Source organism: Ilyonectria robusta, assembly GCF_021365365.1.
Source record: "Ilyonectria robusta strain PMI_751 chromosome Unknown BGZ61scaffold_12, whole genome shotgun sequence".
NCBI lineage: Eukaryota > Fungi > Ascomycota > Sordariomycetes > Hypocreales > Nectriaceae > Ilyonectria > Ilyonectria robusta.
In genome coordinates, this window is record NW_025764446.1 from 445837 (window position 1) to 469725 (window position 23889).

At 55.3% G+C, this 23889-nt stretch overlaps 10 protein-coding genes across 10 annotated transcripts; 6 read left to right on the forward strand and 4 right to left on the reverse strand.

Moving 5' to 3' along the window:
* Positions 1-3904: 3904 nt before the first annotated feature.
* Positions 3905-10272, reverse strand: BGZ61DRAFT_354758 (peptidase family C50-domain-containing protein; the record flags this gene model as incomplete). Its single annotated transcript, XM_046240652.1, has 2 exons — positions 3905-7046; positions 7097-10272. The coding sequence occupies 2 exons, from the start codon at positions 10270-10272 to the stop codon at positions 3905-3907; spliced, it is 6318 nt and encodes a 2105-aa protein (XP_046103164.1).
* A 300-nt stretch (positions 10273-10572) lies between these two features.
* Positions 10573-11230, forward strand: BGZ61DRAFT_533484 (uncharacterized protein; the record flags this gene model as incomplete). The annotated part of the gene is made up of 2 exons (XM_046254016.1): positions 10573-10999; positions 11055-11230. 2 exons carry the CDS (start codon positions 10573-10575, stop codon positions 11228-11230), a joined length of 603 nt encoding a protein of 200 aa, XP_046103165.1.
* Positions 11231-11266: 36 nt separating this feature from the next.
* Positions 11267-12466, reverse strand: BGZ61DRAFT_354826 (Sir2 family protein; the record flags this gene model as incomplete). Its single annotated transcript, XM_046240660.1, has 1 exon — positions 11267-12466. The coding sequence occupies one exon, from the start codon at positions 12464-12466 to the stop codon at positions 11267-11269; it is 1200 nt and encodes a 399-aa protein (XP_046103166.1).
* An 887-nt stretch (positions 12467-13353) lies between these two features.
* On the forward strand, positions 13354-14397 carry BGZ61DRAFT_453684 (uncharacterized protein). The gene has a single exon (XM_046246107.1). The coding sequence runs from the start codon at positions 13570-13572 to the stop codon at positions 14041-14043; it is 474 nt and encodes a 157-aa protein (XP_046103167.1). The 5' UTR covers positions 13354-13569; the 3' UTR covers positions 14044-14397.
* BGZ61DRAFT_354108 (cation efflux family-domain-containing protein) lies at positions 14369-15753 on the forward strand (the record flags this gene model as incomplete). Its single annotated transcript, XM_046240584.1, has 2 exons — positions 14369-14963; positions 15095-15753. 2 exons carry the CDS (start codon positions 14369-14371, stop codon positions 15751-15753), a joined length of 1254 nt encoding a protein of 417 aa, XP_046103168.1.
* A 56-nt stretch (positions 15754-15809) lies between these two features.
* BGZ61DRAFT_46221 (uncharacterized protein) lies at positions 15810-16911 on the reverse strand. Its single transcript, XM_046247259.1, has one exon. The coding sequence runs from the start codon at positions 16531-16533 to the stop codon at positions 15865-15867; it is 669 nt and encodes a 222-aa protein (XP_046103169.1). The 5' UTR covers positions 16534-16911; the 3' UTR covers positions 15810-15864.
* Positions 16912-17842: 931 nt separating this feature from the next.
* Positions 17843-20203, forward strand: BGZ61DRAFT_506855 (uncharacterized protein; the record flags this gene model as incomplete). Its single annotated transcript, XM_046251882.1, has 3 exons — positions 17843-17912; positions 18022-18470; positions 18533-20203. The coding sequence occupies 3 exons, from the start codon at positions 17843-17845 to the stop codon at positions 19775-19777; spliced, it is 1764 nt and encodes a 587-aa protein (XP_046103170.1). The 3' UTR covers positions 19778-20203.
* Positions 20204-20434: 231 nt separating this feature from the next.
* On the forward strand, positions 20435-21412 carry BGZ61DRAFT_547339 (uncharacterized protein; the record flags this gene model as incomplete). Its single annotated transcript, XM_046255359.1, has 1 exon — positions 20435-21412. The coding sequence occupies one exon, from the start codon at positions 20435-20437 to the stop codon at positions 21410-21412; it is 978 nt and encodes a 325-aa protein (XP_046103171.1).
* A 242-nt stretch (positions 21413-21654) lies between these two features.
* Positions 21655-22843, reverse strand: BGZ61DRAFT_453689 (Pre-mRNA-splicing factor Cwf15/Cwc15). The gene is made up of 3 exons (XM_046246108.1): positions 22656-22843; positions 22150-22605; positions 21655-22089 (listed from the first exon to the last, which is right to left on the reverse strand). Exons 1-3 carry the CDS (start codon positions 22686-22688, stop codon positions 21826-21828), a joined length of 753 nt encoding a protein of 250 aa, XP_046103172.1. The 5' UTR covers positions 22689-22843; the 3' UTR covers positions 21655-21825.
* Positions 22844-22944: 101 nt separating this feature from the next.
* On the forward strand, positions 22945-23877 carry BGZ61DRAFT_494743 (ribosomal protein S5 domain 2-type protein; the record flags this gene model as incomplete). Its single annotated transcript, XM_046250797.1, has 2 exons — positions 22945-23108; positions 23160-23877. The coding sequence occupies 2 exons, from the start codon at positions 22945-22947 to the stop codon at positions 23875-23877; spliced, it is 882 nt and encodes a 293-aa protein (XP_046103173.1).
* Positions 23878-23889: the final 12 nt, after the last annotated feature.

Genomic DNA, 23889 nt, shown 5'->3' on the forward strand with positions numbered 1-23889 from the left:
TTGCTTCGAGGCAACAACAGACATGGGATCTCCAATCGTCCGTCCCCTGGGCTGTGTCCACAATCTAAGCAGCAAGCCCGCGCTGTTTCCCCCTGGCAAACTTTCCTCTGTCCTCTTGCACCTATTCACGTTGCTTTGTTTCACCCTGCTTTTCATTTGTCTGGGCCCCGTGGCGGCCTGCCATGGACGGGGCTGCAACAGTACGGGACAGAGAAGGTACTTTACAGGGCAGATAACCTTGCATCCTGACAAGCTGCATCCATGTTGAAGTGTAAGACAAGGGAGCGTGCAGATGCAATCCGCTCGCCGACATTCAGAAATGCGATTCGAGGGAACAGGGCGGGGGTGAAGGAGGTGTGGGCTTGGGGTTTGGGTATCTCCGGGGTCGCCCAACCCCTAAGGGCAAATCCCGAGTCCTCGTGGACTAGGCCGGGATCTTTCGCGATGACGGGAGCAGCGGCGACAACCAAATAACACTAGTTCTCCAGGCGGCTCCTTCAGGCGGCTCTCCATCTGCAATCCGCATCGATTGCTTGTCAGATAATACTCCGACTTTCTCGGACAGCCCACAGCGGCAAACTCGCACAGACCCGGCCAGCGGATCCGGGAACCTTCTATCAATTGGATTCCTGATGATGTGAGACGGAAGTGCCAGCCAAGCGCAGACGAGGGGAGACAAGACCAGGTACCGTGGGTGCTGAACTGGACGGATGAACCAACATACCTACCTGCCAACCAACCGGTCACCGTGCTTTGGGCTGCCATCAGTACTTACTACGTACTAATTAGCTGGTGACGGAGGCCAACACAGCACTTGCAAGCTGGGTGGCTATCCCTGATGCATCGACATGGCCTAGCAGGGGACCGAGGCCTGGCCTCGATGCGATGAAGGCAGGATGGACTGGATCTCGCGTTGCGGGCTGACTCCGCTTTACTATCGCCATTAACTAGCATCCCTGGTCTAAAAACTGCCCTAGCCTCCCCCAGGCTAGTCCTCGTGACCCTGTGCAGTCTCTTATTAGGTAGACAGGGCACGTATGCGCACCGCGCATACGTTTTCACAGGGCGGCTGACAACAATGACCACCCAAAAACAATGTCTCACGGCATCCCGTCAACCCGCCGCCACAGGGTGACATGGATATGCCGTGTACGCGCTGCTGAACTTTCTCCTCGAGGCTCAGCTTGCAATTCTGCAGTGTAATCTACCACATGCTTCCCATCTGGTGGCGTTACTCATCGCTTGACATGCCCTTTGCTAGGCGCCCTCTTTTTTCTGAGGAGCATTACGGGCCCGCTTGCGACGCTGCAACGCAACGCAACGCAACTCAGCGTGTTTGCGCAGCACTTGAGAGGGGATGGTTCACGCCCGCAGTGAGAAACAATCATCATCGCGTAAGAATAGTACGATTCACAGCTGAGCGGGTGGCTGTAGGGGGGAGAGAGATTGAAAATGTCCTGCCGCTTGCTTGCTGCATTCAATGGCTTGTGATAGCCGCAACATGGTCCCTCGCAACGCATTTACACCGGTTTGTCTCCTAACATTGCTCATGGCCACGATGCAGTCCTTAACCAGATAAGAATCTCGTCCACACCACCTCAACAGTCTGTCTACCTTATCTTGTCAGAACGAGTCTTTGTGCACCCCGGCATAGCGGAGACAATGCAATGACCTGTTATTCATACTTCCGAAGCCCTTTTCGATGCCCGGGAATCATGGTGGTTTGGACAGAGCGAACCGACAAAGTTCATGGTGGAGAGTATGGGGAAATCAGGGACGCTTTGCATCTCAACTATATCTGGATGGCTACGTGCCACGAGAAGCTCTGCCGCGCCAGAGCTTGGGGGGGGGGGCTCGATCAGGCGGTTGAAAATCATCAACGTCGCATTGAAGAAGGGACGTCCATATCGTGACTGGTACCCATAGCACATGTTTATCGACTCCCATGCTCGATGCTGCCGACCTTGCAGCAAGGCTACCAAAGTGCTACCCCAGGGCGTTTACAGCTGCTTCTGAAGGTCCTGTCACCCCCAACGACTATAATCCAGGACGATGATCGACCTCGAGATGGGGATGTTGTTACCAAGCCACTGATACCGTCGCATTCGGGCTACGGCTCTAGCGTTCGTGACACAAAGGGGGCCAATCATGACGTAGCTGCCTGGTTGTTGTTCAATTTTCCATGTGAATAACAAGCAGTTTGTCACTGATCCGTCTTATTAGAGCCGATATCCGTGGTGCCAAGGTGTTCGTTTCTAAACGTGGCTTGATACCACTGGTGAGGTCAATTGTTGAATTGCGCCAGCCCGAACCGAGTCCGCAAGCGAATGCACATGGCCACCTTCGAGGTGACGGCGAGAGCGACGAGAGAGGTGGCATGGCTGATCGGTGATGATTCGAGGATTGTGAGGACTGACCTGGAGTCTAGACCTCGCCTTGAGTTCACGCCAGCCAGCCGTTTATCTTGGCTCAATGCAACCCCCTGTGCAAATGATGCGCAGCATGGTCAATTCGAATATTCTTTCTGAGTCTGCTCTTATCTCCGACCCTTATTCTAGTAGGTCGTACACCCGTTCTCTGCAAGACAGTTCTGCACTGTTTTGAGGCTTGTACACTAACATGGAATGAAACCAAGCAGCCACTACACGCGCGATCGGACACCATATCATCACCACATGACAACAACAGCACGCAATCATCCGTGTCTCACCATGACACGAAAACGGCGGCATGGACGACATTGCAAATACTCTCGAGTCTCGACCCCTCTCGATGAATAGTTCCTTCCCCCTCCCGATCCCCTGTTGCACCGGTGAGACCAGCCCCTGTCGGGCTGTTACCACACACTTCGGCGCTCTTACCATGGCCAGCACTATAGCCTGAGCTAATACCCGTCATACTGCGGTCATAGGACAACCTCCCCTCACACCTGCGATCTTACTACCTATGTACGTCCGTCTGCAGAGGGAGTTACACGACACGATACAGTCGCCTCATTTGCCTCCATCGCGTCCTCTTCTCTCTCATCTTCTCACCTGCTCTGTAACCCCGATCTACCCCCCTCCGACGTCTTGCATCTCGTCCACCCCCAGCATTTGTCAACCAATTGAGTCTTGCCTCAACGCGTGTGTAGCATGACAGGCTCGCGGTTTCTCATTTCCAAAAGGTCTCCAGTGTCATTGGGCTCCCTCGCCTTACGCATCTCCTGCTATCCTTGTCCTCGTCGTTGACAGGGATCCTCCTGTAATAGAAAGAGCCCACACGCCTCGGAGAATATTTCTCCTGCAAGTCCTCTTCTCTCGATAACAGTACTAAAAACGTTTTGACATTTGACTCGGACTTGAAGGACCCCCTCCTACTCCACATGCAATGGCGCCCTATCTCGTTTGGAAATTCACAAGCTTGGACAGAGCGCCTGCGCCTCTGAGCGCGTGGAAGCGCGGAGGCTTGCAATCTTCTTTCGCTTCAGGCGGATGTAAATGGATCCTCGAAATGCGGCCGCATGTCTTTCTACGCGTCTAGGTTCACCTTTCATCACGAGCCCCGTCTGAAGCTGAGGTCCATCAACATGATTCCCAACAAGATATCCTGGTTGAGCCTCATCTTCCGGAGCAAGGGTATCCGGCACGACATCATGCCACGCCGGAATTAACCGCCTTGAAGACTACCCTACCCGTCTTTGTTTCGAACCCATTTGTTTCGTATTCGTAGATGCTGGTGCACTTTGGTACTCAAAGGACGTGTCATTCAGAAAAAATCAATTCATCAAGAGGCTAGCTAGCCAATGGCCCCAAATGTCCAACGCCTCGCAATGCAATGCCAGTATGCTATGTCGGGTCTATGTTATGATGTGCCGTATGAAAACCCCTGAACATAACGCGTCGCTTTATACACGTTCGCGACTTCACTCGCCTCCCCTGTTGATATATACTGGGATGCCGTACAGCACCACAGCCGCCGCGTTCAGATACTTGAAGCGGCAGGCCGCTCTTGCACGCGCAACCGCCTCTACTAGTGAAACATGGCGAGTAAACTCGTCCTCATCGTCGTCGGACTCGTCATCTGAAGAGGCCGTAGCCTTTCCTTTGCCGCGCTTCTCCTCCTGGAACGTCCCCTTGGGAACCAGTCCCCATTCCTCAAACGACCGTCCCGCGAGACGATCGATATCGCGGTCCGTCACATCCCAAAGCGTGCCCACCACAGCCGGGCATCCAGCCATCATGTAATTCCACACGGGGCCGTAGCACTCGAACTCTCCCGCCTCCGTGAGCGATGCCGAGCTACAGCCCATCAAGAACGTCGCGGGCTTGCACTTCTCAAGACGCCGAACGGTCCTGGCACGGACATATTGCGCTCCACTACCGTGGCCGAAGTATAGAAGGATTTCGGAACTTGACAGAGCCTGCTCAAACTCGGCTTCCTCGGGGGCTCGGTTGACGATTCCCTTCCAGGAGGGCAGGGCTTTCAGTGAGGCCTGGAAAGTCACTTGCGTGTTTTTGAGATCTGTGGAAGGGTTGAGGATATAAGTGCCACGGTCAGCAGAGACGTAGTGTCCCTCTGGCAAATCCCTGGCATCGTCTTCCGTAGCAGTCTTCGCAGGCTGAGACTCGAGGATGAGCTGCCTCAAGCAAGCCAAGGATGGTACACGCGAGACCGCGAGACCTTCCATACAAGGCATCGATTCCCAGGGGAAGGCATGGAGCGCCTTGTCCAGGACAAGAACGGTATGCGCATCATCCATCCGCACCGCACCGCTCTTGGTAGCAGCATAGTAACCTCGCAGGGCGTCGTATGTCTCCACGACCATGGCGTCGAAATCGATCTCATCGTAGGCGTTGCGCTCTCCGTGGAACTGGAGAATGTCGACCACAAAGTAGAGCAGATCGTTCAGGGCCTCGTCGAAGTCAACATCTGGGTCAGTAGGATCGCCCAAGCCGATAAACAGGTCTAAAATTCGAGGATCAAGAGAGACTTTCGGTGTCTTGGCCGTCTTCTTTCCACGAATCCTGTTTCGAGACGGCAGACTGCTGTCAAGGATTTGCTGAAAGCTCTTCTGGAATCGCGCGAGCAAGTCGGGCCGTCGTTCATGCTGAGAAAAAATCCCTTTGAAGCCACCCAACCATGTCGTCTCAATGTTGCTTAGAAGATCCTGTAGTCGGGAATCTAGGGCCTCGCGCTCTGCCCACCAAGCGCTCCTCGCGCCCTTGGCAGTGAAGTCCCGACTGGCAGAGTGGCTGCTCTCGTTGGCGAGTTGAATAATCTCCAGCATCTCTTCACGGCCCTGCTCAAAGTTAAACACCTCCGAGTCAGCGTCCCGGGAGTTTGCTCTCTCAAGGGGTAGTCGGAGGATGAAAGGACTATGGCCAGCCTGGAACTTCGTAATACACAGGTCATGGCGATTGTCGCTGAGAGAGACGGAGATGACACTCCAGTTGTGAGGGACAAGTTCCACGTAGTTCTTTTGGAACTTGGCCATTTCCGTTGTGAGTCCAAGGCTCACTCGCCTCGAGGATTGAGGCGGCTCACGCGCCTTCGTCTGGGTTTGAGCACCATCCTTGAGGAGTGTGCTTTGTTCTCGCCTCCATGTAACATTTCGAGCCAGATCCACGGAGAAAGTCGCAAACCCAGAACCGGCAAGGACCTTAGACTGGGTGGTTGAAGTGGCGGAAAGTAGAATAACCGTGTTCTGTAGCAATGCGGAGATTCGATGAACCATAGTGCTGCTTGCAGTTGATAGAGTCGAGGCATGAGCCTCAAGAAGAAGTTCCTGGGCCTGCCTCAGCGCATCTGCAAACGCAGGCACGCCACGTTCCTTGGAACCCTTCCGGTCTGCGCTTCCAGCTGCAGTTCGGCCCCTCCGAGGCGGAGTCTGGCTGATAGACGCTCTTCTAGATACCGATTTATCAGAGCTGGAAACAGCCGGAAACGAAATGGTTGAATCCTGAACGACAGAGAAGACCGGATCATGAATCATCTGTTCCGTGCTATGGCCGATAAGGGAGATCGCGGTAACAACCTGCTCTTGCGAGAGGGTGCCAAAGAGTTTAGGGAGCTCCTTTGCATCCTCTAGAGTCGACAAAGCCGATGTCCAATCCTTCTGGTTGATGAAGCTCAGAGCTCTGGAAAGAATGATCGAAGCCATCAACGATGCTTGGTACACATCTTTGGGCAGACTCAGGACCGCATCTACTGATGATGGGGTTTTCGCCGTCGTTACTCGCTTTCGAGTTCGCGGCGCTGGAGTAGGAGCAGCTTTGGCCCGAGTCGTCCTGGTAGTCCGTGTTGTCTTGGCTGCGGCGGTGGTTCGTCCCTTGACAATGGTGGTCGTGGGTTTCTCGATGCCTTCTAATCCGTTTAAGAGCTTGCCCTGGCCTCCAAGGCGCTGGGTAGTTTCCTCGGCAAGCTTGAGCATGCTGGCTGCCTTTTCCTCGTCACCGATATCTCGGTAAAGGTCGCTGAGTTGGCACGCGAGTTGAATGCGAGAAACACAGATATCTTCCGGCATCTGGTCACCCGCCTCGTTGCCGAAATCCAAAGCCTTCTCGAGTTTCCCGGCACGGTGGTAGATTGAACCAGTCCAAGCAAGCACCTGCGCCCTATACAGAGGTGAGCCTGTACTTTCGGCGATCTTTTGAGCAGACTCTGCATAGTAAATTGTCTCCTGGAACATGCCGAGATGCGCATACACCGAGGAGATATGCAGAAGACCACGCAGCAACGGAAAAGCAAGGGCCCAGAATCGCGGTCCGATGACCTGACCCAAGCTTGTTCCCTTGACACTATCAATGCTGCTTGTAGATGTGTTTAATTCGCTGGGGGTACCATCCCGAGATTGTGTCACCTCGAACTTGGACCAGTCGTGAGAAAGGACCCTAACACTGGACTTTATGCAAGACAGGGCATCTTGAACCCTTCCTTGTTTAAGTGCCAGAGTAGAGTCGAGGAATGAGGCTAGAGCAAGAGCTAGATTAGCCTGCGACTTGGACAATGCCCAAGATGAGGTCGGTCCGTTGTAGATTTCTTTAGCGAATGCCAAGGAGGAATTACTAAATGCTGTCAGCTTAGTCTTTGTTTTAAAGATATCGAGTCGACATACGCTTCATCGATGCTGCCGATGCCAGTGTAATATTCCGCCTGGGACAGGTGAAATGCGGCAACAATCCCTCGAGAAGGCCTTTCGGCTTGCTCCAGAAGTTCTTTGGTCACCTCTAATGTTCTCTTTGCTTCCGAATAGTGTCCGATGTTCAGATGCTGCGATGCCAGCAGGGTGTGATTAAGAATTACGTTATTATACGTTGGCTCCGCCAACACCTTCGAAATAGTTGTCGAAAGCTCGAGGATTGAGAGATGGAGGGTGTTCTCACCCCGGAGGCTCGCAAATTGACTGGCAGACTGCAGGTGGGCGAGCAGGCTGTCGGGGTTGTCGATCTTCTCATGGAAGTCGTCTCGACTGTGGCAGGTTTCGGTCATCGATCTCCAGGAGGCAATGGCGTTCTTCATAGCGGCTGCTGGGAACGGCGCTCTACTCACAGCCATGGCCGAAACTGAACCGTGATATGCCTGTAAATGCGGAACGTAACGAGCCAGAGCAGCGTCCTCTCCAGTTGACTTGCCCTCAGATTTCAGCATAGCCTCGTCAGCCAAGGCTCCAATTTTCTCCATCTCACTCCCTTCGCCAAGGTTCTGGAAGAGAAGGTTAAGCAAGACACGCAGACGTCGGATTGGGAACCGGTCAAGAGTGTAAAGCCGCAGAAGTGCTCCCACACATGGGTCATGGATTTTGAGGGGCTTGCCCTGAGCAGATGTGCCATTCGAAATCTCCATGAGATGCTCAAGCACCGCAGCGCGCTCGGCCTCGGGCAAGAAAAATGCCCAGTCATTCCAAGAGTGGTCCAACTTTGCAATCGAGCGCAGAGTCCGTGAGAGAGTCTCGGCCTTCTCATCAACACTCCAGGCTACGCTGGGTGCTTGGGACGCCATAGCAGCTGTCACCTTGAGCAAAGCCCCCTCCTCGATCATGTTCGTGCAAATCGAGCGCAACGTACGGACCGCGTCGTTTCCTCTACCAGCTCCTTTGCAGAGATCGGCAAAGAGTTCTAGTTTGATGGATAGCTGAGCCTTTTCCTGCTGAGCTGGTGGTCGATCCTTGACCAGCTCAATAGACCGACTGAGAGTTTGCAAAATCTGTTTGCTGATGTCCTTTGATTTTCCAGTGATTTTCCGTAGCTGTGTGAATTTTGAAAAGTAAAGACTGGACATTTTGACGTAGTAGCTCCCAAGCTGGTCGGCGCGCGGTGCGGACAGCATTGGGTCCGCAACAGACTCCAGCAGCTTGGCGCAGTCTTGCAATATGTCGTCTAGGTCTTGCCAAGTGATCGAGTCGGCTTGGATATCAGAATTGACAACCATTAGAGCTCCATCAAGGACTTGACTGATGGTCTGCATAAGAACCTGTCGTCTCTGATCGAACTGGAGAAGGAGTTTTGCAGAGGAGTCTCTGGCTGGAGGAGCACCCAGCCACCGACGAGCGAATCGAGGATATCGAACGAGAAATGACTTGAGATGGTCAATGAGTATCTTGGAAGAGTCGCCCGAGTTCTTCTCATTGATCTTGCTGACGAGAAGGCCGACGGCCGATCGTCGTGCAAGAGAGAGACTTTCCAGCAGCTCGTTAAGCTCCGAGACGCTTCCGCTTAGACTGCCATCAAGACTCTCTACAATTTCGAGAACCAACTTGTCTGCATCGCGATCGAGCAAGGGTTTCTTCAAAGCGGCAGCGAGCAGGCGTGCAGAAATTGAGCAAACACGAACGAACGAGTCTTGTTCGGGCTGCATCAAGTCCTTGAGTTGCTTGAACCAGTGGTGCGCCTCTTCGTATTGTCGTTCAGTATGAGCGGCAACTCCCAAGAGCTGGTAGATGGTCGCAAGAGGCGAATCGGATGATTTCCTGGGCTGCGACTGCTGCGAGCGAACCAGCTCCATCAAAGCGTCGAAGGATGTACTAATCATGGTGAAGGTAGTGCCATCTCCGGTTGGCTGGCGTCTTGTGAATGCGCGAATGCATCGTGTAAAAGGTGAGAGGACGTCGTCATCCACAACACCCCGGTGTCCTGCCAATTTCCACCATCGCAGCTGAGCCCTGAAGCATAGCACCTGGAGTTGAAAGGCCGAACTAGGAGAGGGACTAAGTCTCGATTCCGTCGCCACATGATCTTCCTTGCTGGAGACACTCGGTGCCAACGAGAGAAGAATTTGCGATAGAGAGGCGAGCTGTCGAGCAGCCTTTTGCCCCTCCTTGTCGTTTAGTCCGGCAAGTTTTTGCAAAAGATTGAGTGGTGAGGAGGGGTGCGATTCACGGAGAAAAGGTAGCGCGGCTTCGATTTGGGCGGGTTTCTTGGAGAGGGCGATGAGGCGGACAACCTGAATCTGACAAGTGGTGATAATGGGGAGGCTCTGATCCGGGATTGGACCGTCGTAGTCGAGCAGCTCGGCGATCACTTGAGCTGCAGTTTGACTCTCGGCTGGTGCTGATTTCGCAGTCTTCGCCGCGTCCTTGGAGGTGGCAGCACCCAGCCTGCGCTTCAGTATCCTCAGCTCCTTGATCGCCTGCTCCTGAAGACCAAGAGCCAGTAGCTTCCCGACAAAGGCCGACATGCCATTCTCAAGCTGGAAGTCCGTCTGGTTCGCCTGTACGGGGCCTTTGATTGATCGAAGGCACGCGAAGGCAGTTCGCGCGCATTCGACTGTTGCCAGGCATCCTGTCGAATGCGCCGCAGGCTGGGTGGTCGTCGCTTTCGAGCCAATGTTTGGCGAAGTGGCGGTTCGGTTGAGTGTCCGAGGCTGTATCGGGGACAAAGGGGCGGAGAGTGACCTCCTCAGCGTCCGTTGGCCGGGGGCTTTTCGTAGCTCGTTGTGAGACGGTTGCCGTTTGCTCGGCGTTTCTGGAGGCGGAGGCTTCGCGGCCTCAGTTAGGGACTTGATGGTGATGTTGATAACGTGAGTCGCCAGCGCAGCCCGGTCTTTGATGGCCATCTGATCGGGTTGCGCGCTGGCAACTGCCTTTGCGGCGGTGGAACGGCCGGTGCCATTCTTCTTCGTCTTGGGGATTGTATTCGATCGCGCGGTTCGTGTGGTTGTTTGTGATGTTGTGGATGTCGTCTCGGCGTCCGGGAGCAGCAACTCCTTGACCGTCACGACGGTGGTGGGCGTGGATGTCGAAGTTGACGCGAGCGCGGCCTTGACAGCGTCGGCCTTTGCTTGAAGTGAAGCCATGTATGTTATGTGCGTGAGCTCCTAATCATATCGTCGCAAGAACTCCAAAGCCCCTATCCAAGCGGAGACACAATATGATTTAGTGAACGAGAGTCTGCAATTGAAGCAATGATGATTAGTGCGTGAGCCCCCGGTTGGCGATTCGGGGCTAAACACCGGAGGTTGTCAGGGGCAACCGCCCGGTCCTGGATCAAATGGCCCGTGCTCTGAACTTCTTCTGGAACAAAGTCTTGGACCCGCGGGACTTCAAAGTAGCGATATATCTCTTTTGAAATGCAGACGACGATACGCACCAGCGAAATGTCAATTCGACGACTCCTCACGCGGCCCGGCAGCTTGCCAGCTACTTCGCTCTCCACCAAGGCATCCCATATCCCTCGTTCCAACATCCGATTCTCGAGTACTGTCCCGGCGACCGTTGTGGCGGGCACATTCTGGAGATCCCTAATACCGAAGCCGTTTCGCAAGGAGAACCGGGCAGCTAGCAAAAAAAAGGCGAGAGAATGGAACCCTGCGACATTCTTCATCGCCATCTTTCTGCTCATCGGATCCATGTCGATCCAAATGATTACCCTACGTCATTCCTTCGACCGGTACATGCGACAGTCAGAGGCTCGGATCACGACCCTTCGGGAGGTTGTGGAGAAGATCCAGAGGGGTGAATCAGTGGATGTGGAGAAGACCTTGGGAACTGGAGACGCCAAGAAGGAGGCGGATTGGGAAGAGTGTATGTTCTTTGTGACACTGACATCCACGGGATATGTTGCTGACGTTGCTGGTAGTGCTGAAATCCATTGAGCGGGACGAAGCAACGCGCAAGGCGCAGAGACAAGAGAAGGCGAACCAATCCGAACCAATCACGAAGGTGGAAGCTGTTGCCCAGATCGAAGAGCCAGCATCCACTACCGAAGCTGCGCCGAGGAAAGCGAAGACTAGAAGCCTTGGAAATTTCTTCTAAATGATTCTATCTTTCTAATTGGCTCTGCACATGTATTCAAGAAAGCATGTCCCTAAAAACGCCATGGTTTCCTGGTACAGCATCAGATGTGGATGTTCCGGACGATAGGACCGCTGCGTCTTTGCGCAGTTCCGAAACAAGGGCCGGAAGGAGGTCGTCGGTCGACAACTCAACTCTTACGCCTTGCTCGCCCTGTTGGTTAGGGTCGAGCTCTTTGAAAAAGTCGTCCTCGCCTCTCACCCCGCCTATGCTGACAACGGCCATGGGCATTCCCCGATCTTGAGCGCGCTTAGCGAGTCTCCATGCGGAGTATGTTGCGAGGGATGTACCCAGGACGAGTAGCTTCCCTGCGTTGTCAATAGCATCTTCAGCCGCGTCCTTGACGGCGGGGTTGATATTCTCTCCAAACATGACAACGGCGGGTTTGAGGATGCCCGCAGTACTGGGATGCGCCCAGGCACCATCTGAATCAACCTCAACGATGTGTCTATGACCGTCGGGTTGGGTGGGCGGATTTGACAAACACTTGCGGCAGGACGGATATCTGAAGGTCGTGTAAGGGGCGTCTGGTAGATCAACGTCACCGTCGGGGTTCACTTTGATGCCTCTGAACCTCCGCTCATCCGGGTCTTCGGTGTCCAAGGCGCCAGATGCGAGCGCCTCCTTCAGTAGAGCAGCCCATCGTGGATTGAGGCGGCTCAACTCGGCCTGGAACTCGTCTCGCGAGAACTCGGATTTGCAAGTCGTGCAGATGATAGATCTTAGATATCCATGTAGCTCAAGGGTAGGCAAGTCGGGATGGGCTTGAGGATGAAAAGAATCAACATTCTGGGTAATCACAGAGCGGACAAGTCCAAGCTGGCCGAGATCCCTCACGGCATAGTGACCCGTGTTGGGCGAGGCCTTGTCAAGACTAGACCATCCTAGAAAACTTCGCGCCCAGTATCGCTTGCGAGCTTCATGATTCTTGAGGAACTCGGGGTAGTAGATGGGACGGTAAGCCTTGTTCACCTTGTAAGTGCCATTGACCCCGCGATAGTCGGCGAGACCCGAGGCCACAGACAAGCCGGCGCCGGTGATGACGACGGTCGAAGTAGGTAAATGGGCCGGGGACGGGGTGGCAAAGAACCGATGAAGAGCGTCGACGCCGCCCTGGAGAGAGCGTGCCGAGGTAGGCGTGATGCTTGACGGAGGCAGAAGATCCGTGTACGGGATGCGGAAGAGAGTGTTCCTCATTGGGGCGATGTTCCGTGTGGTGAAGTGTGAAGTGACGCAATGTAATAATGTAATGCAATGGCATGGTTTGACCCGAGCGCCGCTGGTCTGCCGTGTATGCCTCGTGCCCTACGGTGATTCGTTTGTGTCAGAGCCACCCAGCGTCCCCAGACTAGGATTCGAGATGACAGCGATGTTTCCAATTCTTGACAAGAGATTGGCTCAGCTGGGGGGGACGGGAAACACAATGGGCCAGGGGTAATCCAATAAGGTTAACAATTGGGGGGAAATTAACGGGGGGGGGGGGGTGGTATTATTACGTAGGCATTTGAAAGCGAGAGATGAGAATTACGCAAGTCTAGACGTGGCGACGAGATGCGGCTTGGAAAGCGAAGTTTGGGGTTGATAGATTTGGGGAATAATCGCCACGCAGGGTGCAGGAAGGCGCGTCATGGGTTTCAGCTTTTCGCATGGACGATCCCTCTCAGCCTCGTGGCCTCGTCAGCAAATGCAACCTTGGAACCCTTCTGTGGCTTTGGGGAGTGTGGCGCCGACGACCCACTGCGCGAGCCTTGTAAAGGCGCTGACCAAGAGATCCAAAGGGCCCCCTGGAGAGGATGGACGGGAGCCCCCGAAGACGCCTCGGAATTACGGCTCAGACCCTGAACGAGCCAGTGGTGAGCCAGTGATTCCCTCTGAATTGATTCCCTCTGAAAGCGGTTTATGCGTACAGTTTTCACATGGAGCCATACTTATGGCGAGGCTATTTATTACCTACGTAGGTCCATTGGGAACGGAGCCCCTCTCTCGGTAGACTGCCAGTGAGACACCCCTGGAAGTGTTCCCTAGACCCAGGTCCTGTAGTAGTCCTGTAATAGTTCCTAGAGGAGCCCCGAACTGCGCCGAACCTGCACCACGACCACTGAAAGATGGGTGATTGACCACTGCGCTCGCTGATTTGACTCTCCCGTACCGCCCCGGGTCGGCATCGGGAGCTGATTACCTGGAGCTGATTACTAGGAGCTGACAAGAAAACCTCCAATCCCAACTCCGGCGACCGGAACCGCGTTCGCGCGCGCTCGAGTGGGTTCTCAGGCCGTGCTACTCTGTCAAAGAGTTATCAGATGGCGTTAGCTGCCAATTGCCGCATCAGATTCCCCCCCAAAGCGCCCGAAGCCCCCGACGAGCCCCAGCTGGCCGGGCCAACCGAGCAAAACCACCTGGTGCGCCGACCCGAGCAACTGCGTCGGTCCTCCGTTAACGGGCGCAGCCAGGACCAGGCCAGGACCAGGACGAACGAGGCGAGGCAAATCGTCAACCAAAGGCTCTCTCTCCATCTTCCTCCCTCTCCCTCTCCCTCTCTCCGGCGGGCCTCACACCACCTACCGCCCTCGCTCTCGACATCGCCGACGCTGTCAACCCTCCTGTCCCCCTCCTGGACGGCGCCCTTTTCCCTCACACGCCCCCCCCTGCGCCCACCACCCGGCCGGCCTTATGAGCTCCCAGGCCGGGCGTCTCATGGGCGTGGACGTGTGCCTGTCTGGAGTGACGTCGGAGTCGGCCAAAGCGACGGCCGCCACGCCAGCTTCAGCTCCTAGACGCGCGCACGTCCACGCCCATGCCGCCCACACCTCGCGCAGCTTGTCGTGGGGACATGTCTCGCGACACGGGCGAGGCCAGATGCTTCTCCTGAGGACACATCAACCAAACCTTGCTTGCCTACGCGTCCTTCGGACTGCATCTGCCGTCGTCGCTCTTTCCAGTTGCGCTTATCTTGCCCGCGCCTCCCAGTCTCCGTCGACTTTCTCCTCCTTCTCCTCCTCATCTTCATCCTCCTCCTCCCCGTCCACATCCTCTCGCGCACATCCTAATCTTCCCCCTCTCGCCACACTTCGCAGCAAACTTCGCTCACTACCCGCCCTCATGGCCGTGTCGACAACGCAGAGCCGAGCCCACAGCGGCCACGGCCACAGCCACGGCCACAGCCACGGCCACAGCCACGGCCACGGCCATCACCACCATCATCACGACAATGCCTTCTTGACTTCAACCAACAAGAACGACCCTGGCGTGCGGATTACCCGGATCGGTTTGCTGTCGAACCTGTGCATGGCAATCGCAAAGTTCGCCGGCGGATGGGCCTTCAATTCCAAGGCAATGACGGCCGACGCCTGGCACAGCATCACGGATCTCGCCTCAGACATTCTGACCCTCGCGACCGTTTCATGGAGTCTGAAGCCGCCGACCGACCGCTTCCCGCAGGGCTTTGGCAAAATTGAGAGTCTGGGCTCGTTGGGTGTCTCGGGTATGTTGCTAGCTGGTGGACTATACATGGGCTGGGAAAGCGGGCTCAGTTTGTATGGTCACTTCTACCCCGAGGCGGCGCATGGTATCATGGAACACGTCGGCCACGGCCACAGTCATTCCCACGGGGCTGCGGCTCTGGGGATCCCGAGCATGCATGCGGCATGGTTGGCTGCAGGAACCATTCTGATCAAGGAATGGCTCTACCACGCAAGTAAGTGCAAATTTCCTGTTTTACCTCGCGCCGTTTGAGACGCGTCTGCCATCATTTTATGAGACGGACCCCAAAAAAATATTCCGGGGTCGCTAGTCCAAAGCAAGAATTGTGGAATTGACCAATCGTAGCTATGAAGGTTGCGCGGGAACGCAAGTCATCCGTCCTGGCATCCAATGCCATCCACCACCGAGTCGATAGTCTGACGGGCTTTGTGACGTTGGCGGCCATTATGGGTGCCAACGCTGTTGAGAACGCCGCGTGGCTGGATCCCGTCGGCGGGCTGCTAATTTCCATCATGGTGATCCATGCGGGCTGGGGTAACACGATGGCGGCATTCTGCGAGCTGGCAGATCAGAGCATCGACGACGAGATCAAGACATCAGTGCGCAAGCACACACAGAAGGCACTGGCGAACATGGGCGACGAGCACAACGTGGAGCTGCGCGATGTGAGCGGTGTCAAATCTGGACAGAACTACCTGGTCGATTTGGAACTGGCGGTACCGGGAGTGTGGACTATGGAACAGGCCAAGGAAGCGGAGGAAGCAGTGCGCACTCAGGTGGGAGGCAAGGTGCGCGGCGTGAGGAGGATACGAGTCCGATTCGCACCCAAGGAGGGTCCCGTCAACGCCAAGTTTGACGACTTCATATTGGGGACAGACACCCCGTCGCCGGACGAGGAGGAATCGAGTGACGAAACGGACGAGCATGACCACGATCATGATCACAAGCCCAACGGGACTAACGGCGCGGCCAACGGCAACCACGATCACAAGCACAGGCATTAAAGAGCCAGCGGTGACCGGGAGCAGAAGGCTACGGGTTCCTGGCATCGAGCCCCCCACCATTGAAAACCCCCATGCTGTTCCCTATCCCACTTCCTGGTCATCTGTCAAGCTTCAGGGCCCTGGGGTCCTTGGACCTGTGACTTTTTGGCGGTGACTGAGATCGGGTGGTGCCGCGGGCTCGGGGTGGATACCCGTCCGGAAGAGCTGGAATTTCGGATAAAAGCTGCCCATGACAAACGAGCTGACGGACACGGAGTACAGCACACACAACAAAACACATGCACAACTACACATACCTTTACGCACATTTACACCCCTCCCATCTTCTCCGAGAACCCCGAGAGCTACCCCTTCAGCATCTAAGGCCCAAGATGGCTTGAGTGCCGGAGAGATGCAATGCACATGCATCAGGGCGGCGCTGATACGCACGCACGCAGACGCTACATTGTAACATGACATTGGAGGGAATGGAGCATTGGAAACGCATGGGAACACGGAACATTGCAGCATCAAGCTTGCCGCATCATGGGACACCAGGGACGCAGTAGCTTGGAAGGGGCGCCCATCGTTTAGACGCGCTCCAACAGGGGCCCCAGCCGTATCTGGCGTGTGTGCCGCCTCCCCCCACGACCGGCCCGGCAGTCGAGGGCCAACCGTCAAGTACAAGAGGAGACTCGATTGATGGCCCTGGCGCCAGGTTCCTTCGGGGTTCGGGTCGGTCTGGCATCCTGCAGCATCATCCTGCAGCATGCTGCATGCTACTGCAGTCCTATTTCCCATGGCTCCCTTCGCCCTCGTCCATTTCCCACTACCAGCCCCATCTTTTGGTCCCAACTCCTGCACGTCGCCCAAGCCTACCTTGGGCTAGAAGCCTCCTCTTCGCTACAAGCGCTCGTCGTCCATTGGCGCCTCACCGCGCTCACGGGGACGGTCTACCGACTGACGAATGCACACACCCTATTGGGCGGGTTATAGAGATTTCGAATTTAGCCTAAAGATAGAAGAAGGAAGGGAAAATAGGTAGAACCAGAACAAGAGACGGAAAGGACAAGGGATGAAGGAATAAATAAATAAATAAAAATGAGTATACCGTCATGTGAGCGGTGACTCTACGCGCCTGTGAATGCCAACGCCGTCCGGATAGGTACCTCTTTGATGGTGGTAGAGAGTGAGTAACTGTACTTCGTACACGCAAGGATACAAGAGGCTCTTTTTTCCCCCGTCATGTGTCCGTGCGGCGGCTGGTGGTGACGAATGCGGTACCGATACAACCCATAATAATAAGTAAGTAACTTAAGTACAACCCCACGCCGATACGATTCAACCTGGTTCAACAACGGCATCCTGAATCCTGAAGCATTTGTGTCTCCAGTGTCACTGTCCATCGTGACTCGCCCCCCGTTCGCCTTGCTGGCAGCTCGCCGGGAAAATGGATCGATCAGCTGCAAGGCGTGGACCACAGCGGAATCAAAGTCAGGAATCCCGTTGTTTTTCGCAATTGAATGGTGCAATGTGCGTGGCAATCAGCCCGTTGTTGCTCTTCTCTCTCCCTCTCTCGTCTTCTTACTCAGCGCACCCTCCATTCCCACGCCTCCCCTCCTCCACTCTTTTTTTCACGATAGCTTACTCGCCTTTACCCCCCTTCCAAGTTCCCGCAGTCTCCCGTGCGGTAGCGTGCGGAATAGGCAAGGCACGGCGTACTGTCGCGAGTGTGCAGTGCGTCTGTAGCGTGGGTGGCGGTCTAAGAAGGCCCAGTGCTACTACCATGGAGGTATAAACCGCCGCCTCTCCTCCTCCCACTACAAGCTCCCTCTCCCTCTCCCTCTCTTCCTGTTACATCCATTTGTTGACGTAGTCTTGGCCTTGCTCAAGTTCACCCGTGTCGAAAAGGGAATCTCAAGCCCGCCCTATCCAACCGAGCCAATCTCGCCTTGCCCGCGTCCGATTTCCACTTGTCCTTTGCCACTCCCACGACCATTGCGCATTTGTCTCCCTTCTCGAGCCTCTAGTCCCGCTGACGGGCCTCCGTCTTGGCCGACCCATTGCCGTTCGATATTACACTTGAAGTGCCTGTGATCCAGTTGCCATCATGCCTTCCGACACACGACCTCTGTACCTGGGTTTTGACCTGTCGACCCAACAACTCAAAGGCAGGTTATGTCCTTGCCATGTTGCACCACCAACGACAGATACCCTCCCCGCCGTCACGATTCCATTGCCGCTCGATTGATTTATCCACTTCTTCAAACTAACTCATACTCATCACAGCCATCATCGTTGACTCCGACCTCAAGGCCATCGGCCAAGCCAAAGTCGACTTCGACGGCGACTTCGGCGCCAAGTATGGCATCCGCAAGGGCGTCCACGTCCGCGACGCCACCGGTGAAGTCTTCGCTCCGGTCGCCCTCTGGATGGAATCGCTCGACCTCGTTCTCGACCGTCTCGCCGAGGCTGCGCCCGTCCCTCTCTCTCGCATCCGCGCCGTCAGCGGCTCCTGCCAGCAACACGGCAGCGTCTTCTGGAACGCCGATGCCTCCGAGATCCTCACCGGCCTGGATGCCCAGAAGCCGCTTGTCGACCAGCTCCCCCAGGCGCTGGCGCACGAGTGGTCGCCCAATTGGCAGGATCACAGCACCCAGGAGCAGTGTGATGCGTTCGACGACGCCCTGGGTGGTCGCCAGAAGCTCGCCGAGGTGACGGGAAGCGGCGCGCACCATGTAAGTCGACATGCGAGAGTGTGCTTGTACGCCCAGAGACATTGCTGACCTGCATCTTCTAGCGATTCACCGGCACTCAGATTATGCGATTGAAGAAAGACTTGCCCGAAATGTACGCCAAAACGGCACACATCTCTCTCGTCTCGTCGTGGCTGGCCTCGGTCCTCCTCGGCTCCATCGCCCCCATGGACATCAGCGACGTGTGCGGCATGAACCTGTGGGATATGTCCAAACAGGCTTACAGCGAAGAGCTCCTCGCCCTTGCCGCAGGAGGCGAGGATGGCGCCGCCGAGCTGCGCCAGAAGCTGGGTGCCGTGTGTCTCGATGGCGGTGCCATCCTCGGCGGCATCTCATCTTACTTCGTTCGTCGCCACGGCTTCAGCCCTGACTGCCAGATCACTCCCTTCACTGGCGACAACCCAGCTACGATCCTCGCCCTGCCCCTACGACCTCTCGACGCCATCGTCTCCCTCGGCACCTCGACCACCTTCCTCATGAATACTCCCAAGTACAAGCCCGACGGAGCCTACCACTTCTTCAACCACCCGACCACTCAGGGCCACTACATGTTCATGCTGTGCTACAAGAACGGCGGTCTGGCCCGCGAAAACGTCCGCGACCAGCTCCCCAAGCCCGAGTCCGGCGACCCCTGGGCCAACTTCAACAAGGCCATCCTCGACACGCCGCCCATGGACGTCACCAAGCCCGACGACCCTTCCAAGCTCGGCCTGTATTTCTGCCTCCGCGAGACGGTTCCCAACATCCGCGCCGGTACCTGGCGCTATACCTGCGATGGCAATGGCTCCGGCCTCCAGGAGGCCACGCACGGTTGGGACAAGCAGAAGGATGCGCGCCTCATCGTCGAGTCCCAGGCCCTGTCCATGCGCCTCCGCTCCCACAACCTCGTCCACAGCCCTGGCCATGGCCTACCTGCCCAACCGCGCCGCATCTATCTTGTGGGCGGTGGCTCGCTGAACCCAGCTATCGCCAAGGTCATCGGTGAGGTCCTCGGTGGCTCTGAGGGCGTCTACAAGCTCGACGTTGGCGGTAACGCCTGCGCCATGGGCGGCGCATACAAGGCGCTGTGGGCCATGGAGCGTGACGACGGCGAGACATTCGACGAGCTCATTGGCAAGCGCTGGACTGAAGAGGGTTCCATCGAGCGTGTGGACGACGGCTTCCGCGATGGCCTCTATCAGAAGTATGGCAAGGTGCTCGGTGCCTTTGAGCGCATGGAGTACCAGATTCTTGCCGAGGAGGACCGCCACTCAGACGACGGACACAAGCAATCGATTGAGCAAAAATAAGCGGGATAGGACCATTCAACGAGCGAAGCATCTCATCCCGGGGTGCAACCCAAGAGAAATCTAAAAGGTGTGGAGATTCTGGGTACGATGAAATGATTATGAAGGGAGGGCAACTTATTGGTTGGTCAATGATATGGCTCATGCTAGAGGAGGTAACCTGGACATACGCCAGGAGGACCCGAATATCTTTAGGCAGAGGAATGGATGCTTCATCGCAGAGTCTGATGCGAATCTTCCCCTTTGGCAGAATCTAAAGCGGATAATATGCCGGATATAAAAATGTAAGTTGGATGCAGGCGAGCAGGGTAGACCAGCCGATCGAAGTCTACTGCGGGAAAGGGAAACTTTTGCCAGCAGGGCGAGTGGACAAGGCAGACAGAATGGTCAGCCAAGTAATACTCATGCAATAAATTCTCGAGTGAAAAAGTAAAAGTGAAAAGAGAGGCACACGTAAAAATCGAGCGCGGGACCTTGACAGCCAAACCATCTATCACTCAACCACTCCAGAATCTAGGGTACATCGACATTTCCCAACTTCTCTTTCTCGAATATCATTGCCCCGACACAGTATTAAACACTCGTCGTGGAGATTCTATCTTCCTTGACAGGCGCAAATCCCAGTCGTGGACACTCTTTTGTTTTGCCCCGGGCTCAAAAATGTCTCTTGAGACGACGATGCCACTGACGACGGAATCCACAGACATCACACCCACTGAACCGGCTCATAAGGGAATTCTGAGAGATGACACCGTCGTGCTCCGCTGGATATTCGGATTTTGCGGCGAAGCCCAGTTAGGCAGTGTTCCCGTTCCATGGCCTCGCGTGCCATTGGCGGCGTCACCACCCGATGCGAACTCACATATGCGGCGTATGAGATTCATCAGCATCGATATTGACAAGCTCGAAGAGCAAGACGGGGTTATAAAGCGCTTTCATATCGGCGTCTCAGTCCTGAATACCCAATCGCTGCAAAATTTACTCCTTTGCCGACCGGAGCAAGAGATTAATCTAGCATCTCGCGTCATAGAGTCCCACCACTGGGTTGTCGAAGACGCCTATTATTATCACGAGAGGGATAACTTGTTCTTGTTCGGAAAGCCCAAGCTCGTTACGCTTTCTCGTCTCGAAGCGCGTCTAAAACAACACCTGCAGGTACCAAATTTTACTCTTGTTTTCCACGGCGGTAGACGGGAGCTCTCAGTTCTGCAGAGACTCAACATCAATCTCAACCCTCTCTATACAATCGACACGGTCAATGCTGCACAGCATCCACTACAACTCTCCTATAGATACAGCCTGAAACAACTGCTCCAGGAATTTGAAATTCCACAGGCGCTGCTCCATACCGCCGGAAACGATGCTCATTTCATACTTCGGGCCTTACTCATGATTACTGTGAGAGACGTGGAGCGTCAATTGAGCGGAAAACAATTACCAGATTGGGTCCCGATATTGAAGGAGGTTGCTCGCTCTCCACTGCCGCCGCAGCCACCGACTTGGGGGCAGAAGATCGCTTTAAATAGAAAGAAACGGAAACTAAAGAAATTGGAACAGGAGAGAAGAGAAGATTTGGATGGCCCAGCAATCTCTCAAACTCCCAATGACACGCTTCCTCCGACATGTATTCAAGACTAAGCAAAAAGAAGGAAGGAAGAAAAGACATGGATTCCATGGATTTTTCTACTAATTGTATTACGAGATTGGGAAAGAGAATAGCATGGAATTTAACCAATCTGCTATACTCTGGAACGTGCCTTATTGAGGTTTTAGGAGTATGATACCGGCTCGGTCAGCGCGTGTCGTATTGCCCAGAATTTCTTTTTGGGACCATGTTTATCAAAGGGTATCACGCTCGCCCAGGTCGTGCAACGGCTCAGCTCAGGCATCAACTACAGGGTCGCTCGACACAGACAATTGGTCGAGAAAACGTTAATTGAATGAGGGTATCTAATGTCTAACAATGGGCGTCTCTGAGATGAGCTATCTAACGTACTTGCCCATGAAGCGTCTATGGAAATCGGAGCGGAGGAGATCCTGAGAGGCCAGGGTCAGCGAAACCGTAGCTTATCAAACAATGGAGGGAGGACGGGGAATGACAAGGCTTCATACAGATGCGCAAGGGGAAATGAAGAACTTACGTTGACAAACTCCTTCTTCTTGCCCTTCTCCTCGGTGCCGCGGGCCTGGTTCTTGAAGACCACGTCATCGTCCCACCGACGCTTCATGGTAAAATCTTGCTTGTTAAGGAGGGGGTTGCCGAGGGCAATGTTTCGTTCCCGGGCGTCCTCCTCTTCCTTGAGGCGTTCGGCTTCCTGCGCCAAGTGTTAGATTTCGACTCCTGGGGGAAAGGCGCGGATTTTGTTGTGACGTACCTCCTTCTTCTTCTTTTCCTCTCGTTCTCTCCTTACACGGTCCAGCTCTCTCTGCAGCTCCGCATCTGAATCATCGTCGCTGTCGTCGTCATCGTCGTCACTGTCCTCCTCGTCCTCCTCGCTGTCGTCGTCCGCATCGATATCCCTCGTCTCTGCCAAGATTCGCCTCCGCTTCGCATCCATATCTTCGTCCTCTCCCGTCGCCGATGGCAGTGACCGCTTCACACCCCCAGACATCTCGACATCGTCATCCTCGTCGGCGTCGTCCGAGGGAGCCAGAACTCCGTTCTTCTTCTTGGAGAAGGCGGCCTCGGCGGCGAGCAGCTCAGCAGCAAGGTCGCGGGTCGATCCGTCAGCGTCGCCGCCCTGGCCGGTCTGTCGGTACTTGAGCTGGGTGTGGGCGGGGAGGAGGCGCTGGTGGTAGGCAGGGCCGCGGAGGGCCTCTTTGCCAACGGCCTAGGAGGTGTTAGCATGGATGGAATCGACGTTGCTCTGGGAGGACTGACGGGATCAAAGGTGGGCCTGTGGGCGGTAGTCATGGCGATTCCGTTTCCGAGTTGCTAATGGGAGAAATTGCAGAGATATGACGACGTCGACGTGGTTGTCGTGTGCTTTGCAGGTCGCTGAGACGCGCCAGAGGCTGCTGGCCCATGTGAAATGCGAGCTCACCGCCCGGCAGAATTTCTCAGTGATCTCACGGCCCCACGATCTTTTGGTATGAATTTCAGCGCCGTCTAAAGCCCTTCCGACAGCCTTGAAACTCTCCAACAAACGAGAAAAATAAGACACTTCGCCATGCCTCGAGAAGCTGAGCCATCTCTCTCAGAAAAGACCTTTGTCACCCAAGCTCTCGAAGAGGGCTTACGGGTAGATGGGCGCAAATTCGACCAGTTCCGATCGCTGGAACTCACCTTTGGGGATGAGTATGGCGTAGCTGAGGTCAAGTTTGGAAAGACGAGGTACCTTCATTGAGTCTTGATTTCGCACACAGTTACTGACTGGCGGTCTAGGGTATTGGCCAAGGTCTCGGCCGAAGTCACGGTGCCATATACGGACCGACCTTTTGATGGAGTCTTCACAATCGCTTCAGAACTCAGCCCAATGATCGCCCCTTCTTACGAAGTCAACCGCCCGTCTATGGAGGAAGTGCTTCTGTCCAGGCTGCTTGAGAAGACAATTCGCAGATCCGGTGCCCTGGACACCGAGTCACTATGTTTAATCGCAGGCCAGAAGTGCTGGTCCATCAGAGTCGACCTCCACGTCCTCACCCACGACGGAAACCTGACTGACTGCGCCTGTCTGGCCGTCATCGCTGCCCTTCGACATTTCCGAAAACCCGACTCTAGCATCGAGGGAGAGACGCTCACGATTTACACATCCGCTGAACGAGAGCCCGTGCCTCTGAGCTGGCTGCACTCACCCTTCTGTGTGACATTCAGCTTCTTTGGCGAGGAGGGCGAACAGGTCCTCGTGGACACGACTTGGCTGGAGGAGCAGCTGCGAGTGAGCACATGCACGTACAGCATCAACAGGCACGGCGAGATCTGCCAGATCGCCAAGTTCGGAGGCGCCGCCCTGGATGCGCCGCTGTTTATCCAGTGCGCAACTGGGGCGCTGAACAGGTCCAAGGAGCTCACGGACCTGGTTGAGCGGAAACTGGCAGAGGATGCGAAGCGGAGAGACAAGGGGGGACTCGTGGCGGAACTGACGGCGGAAAACGACAGGTGACGATGATATCTC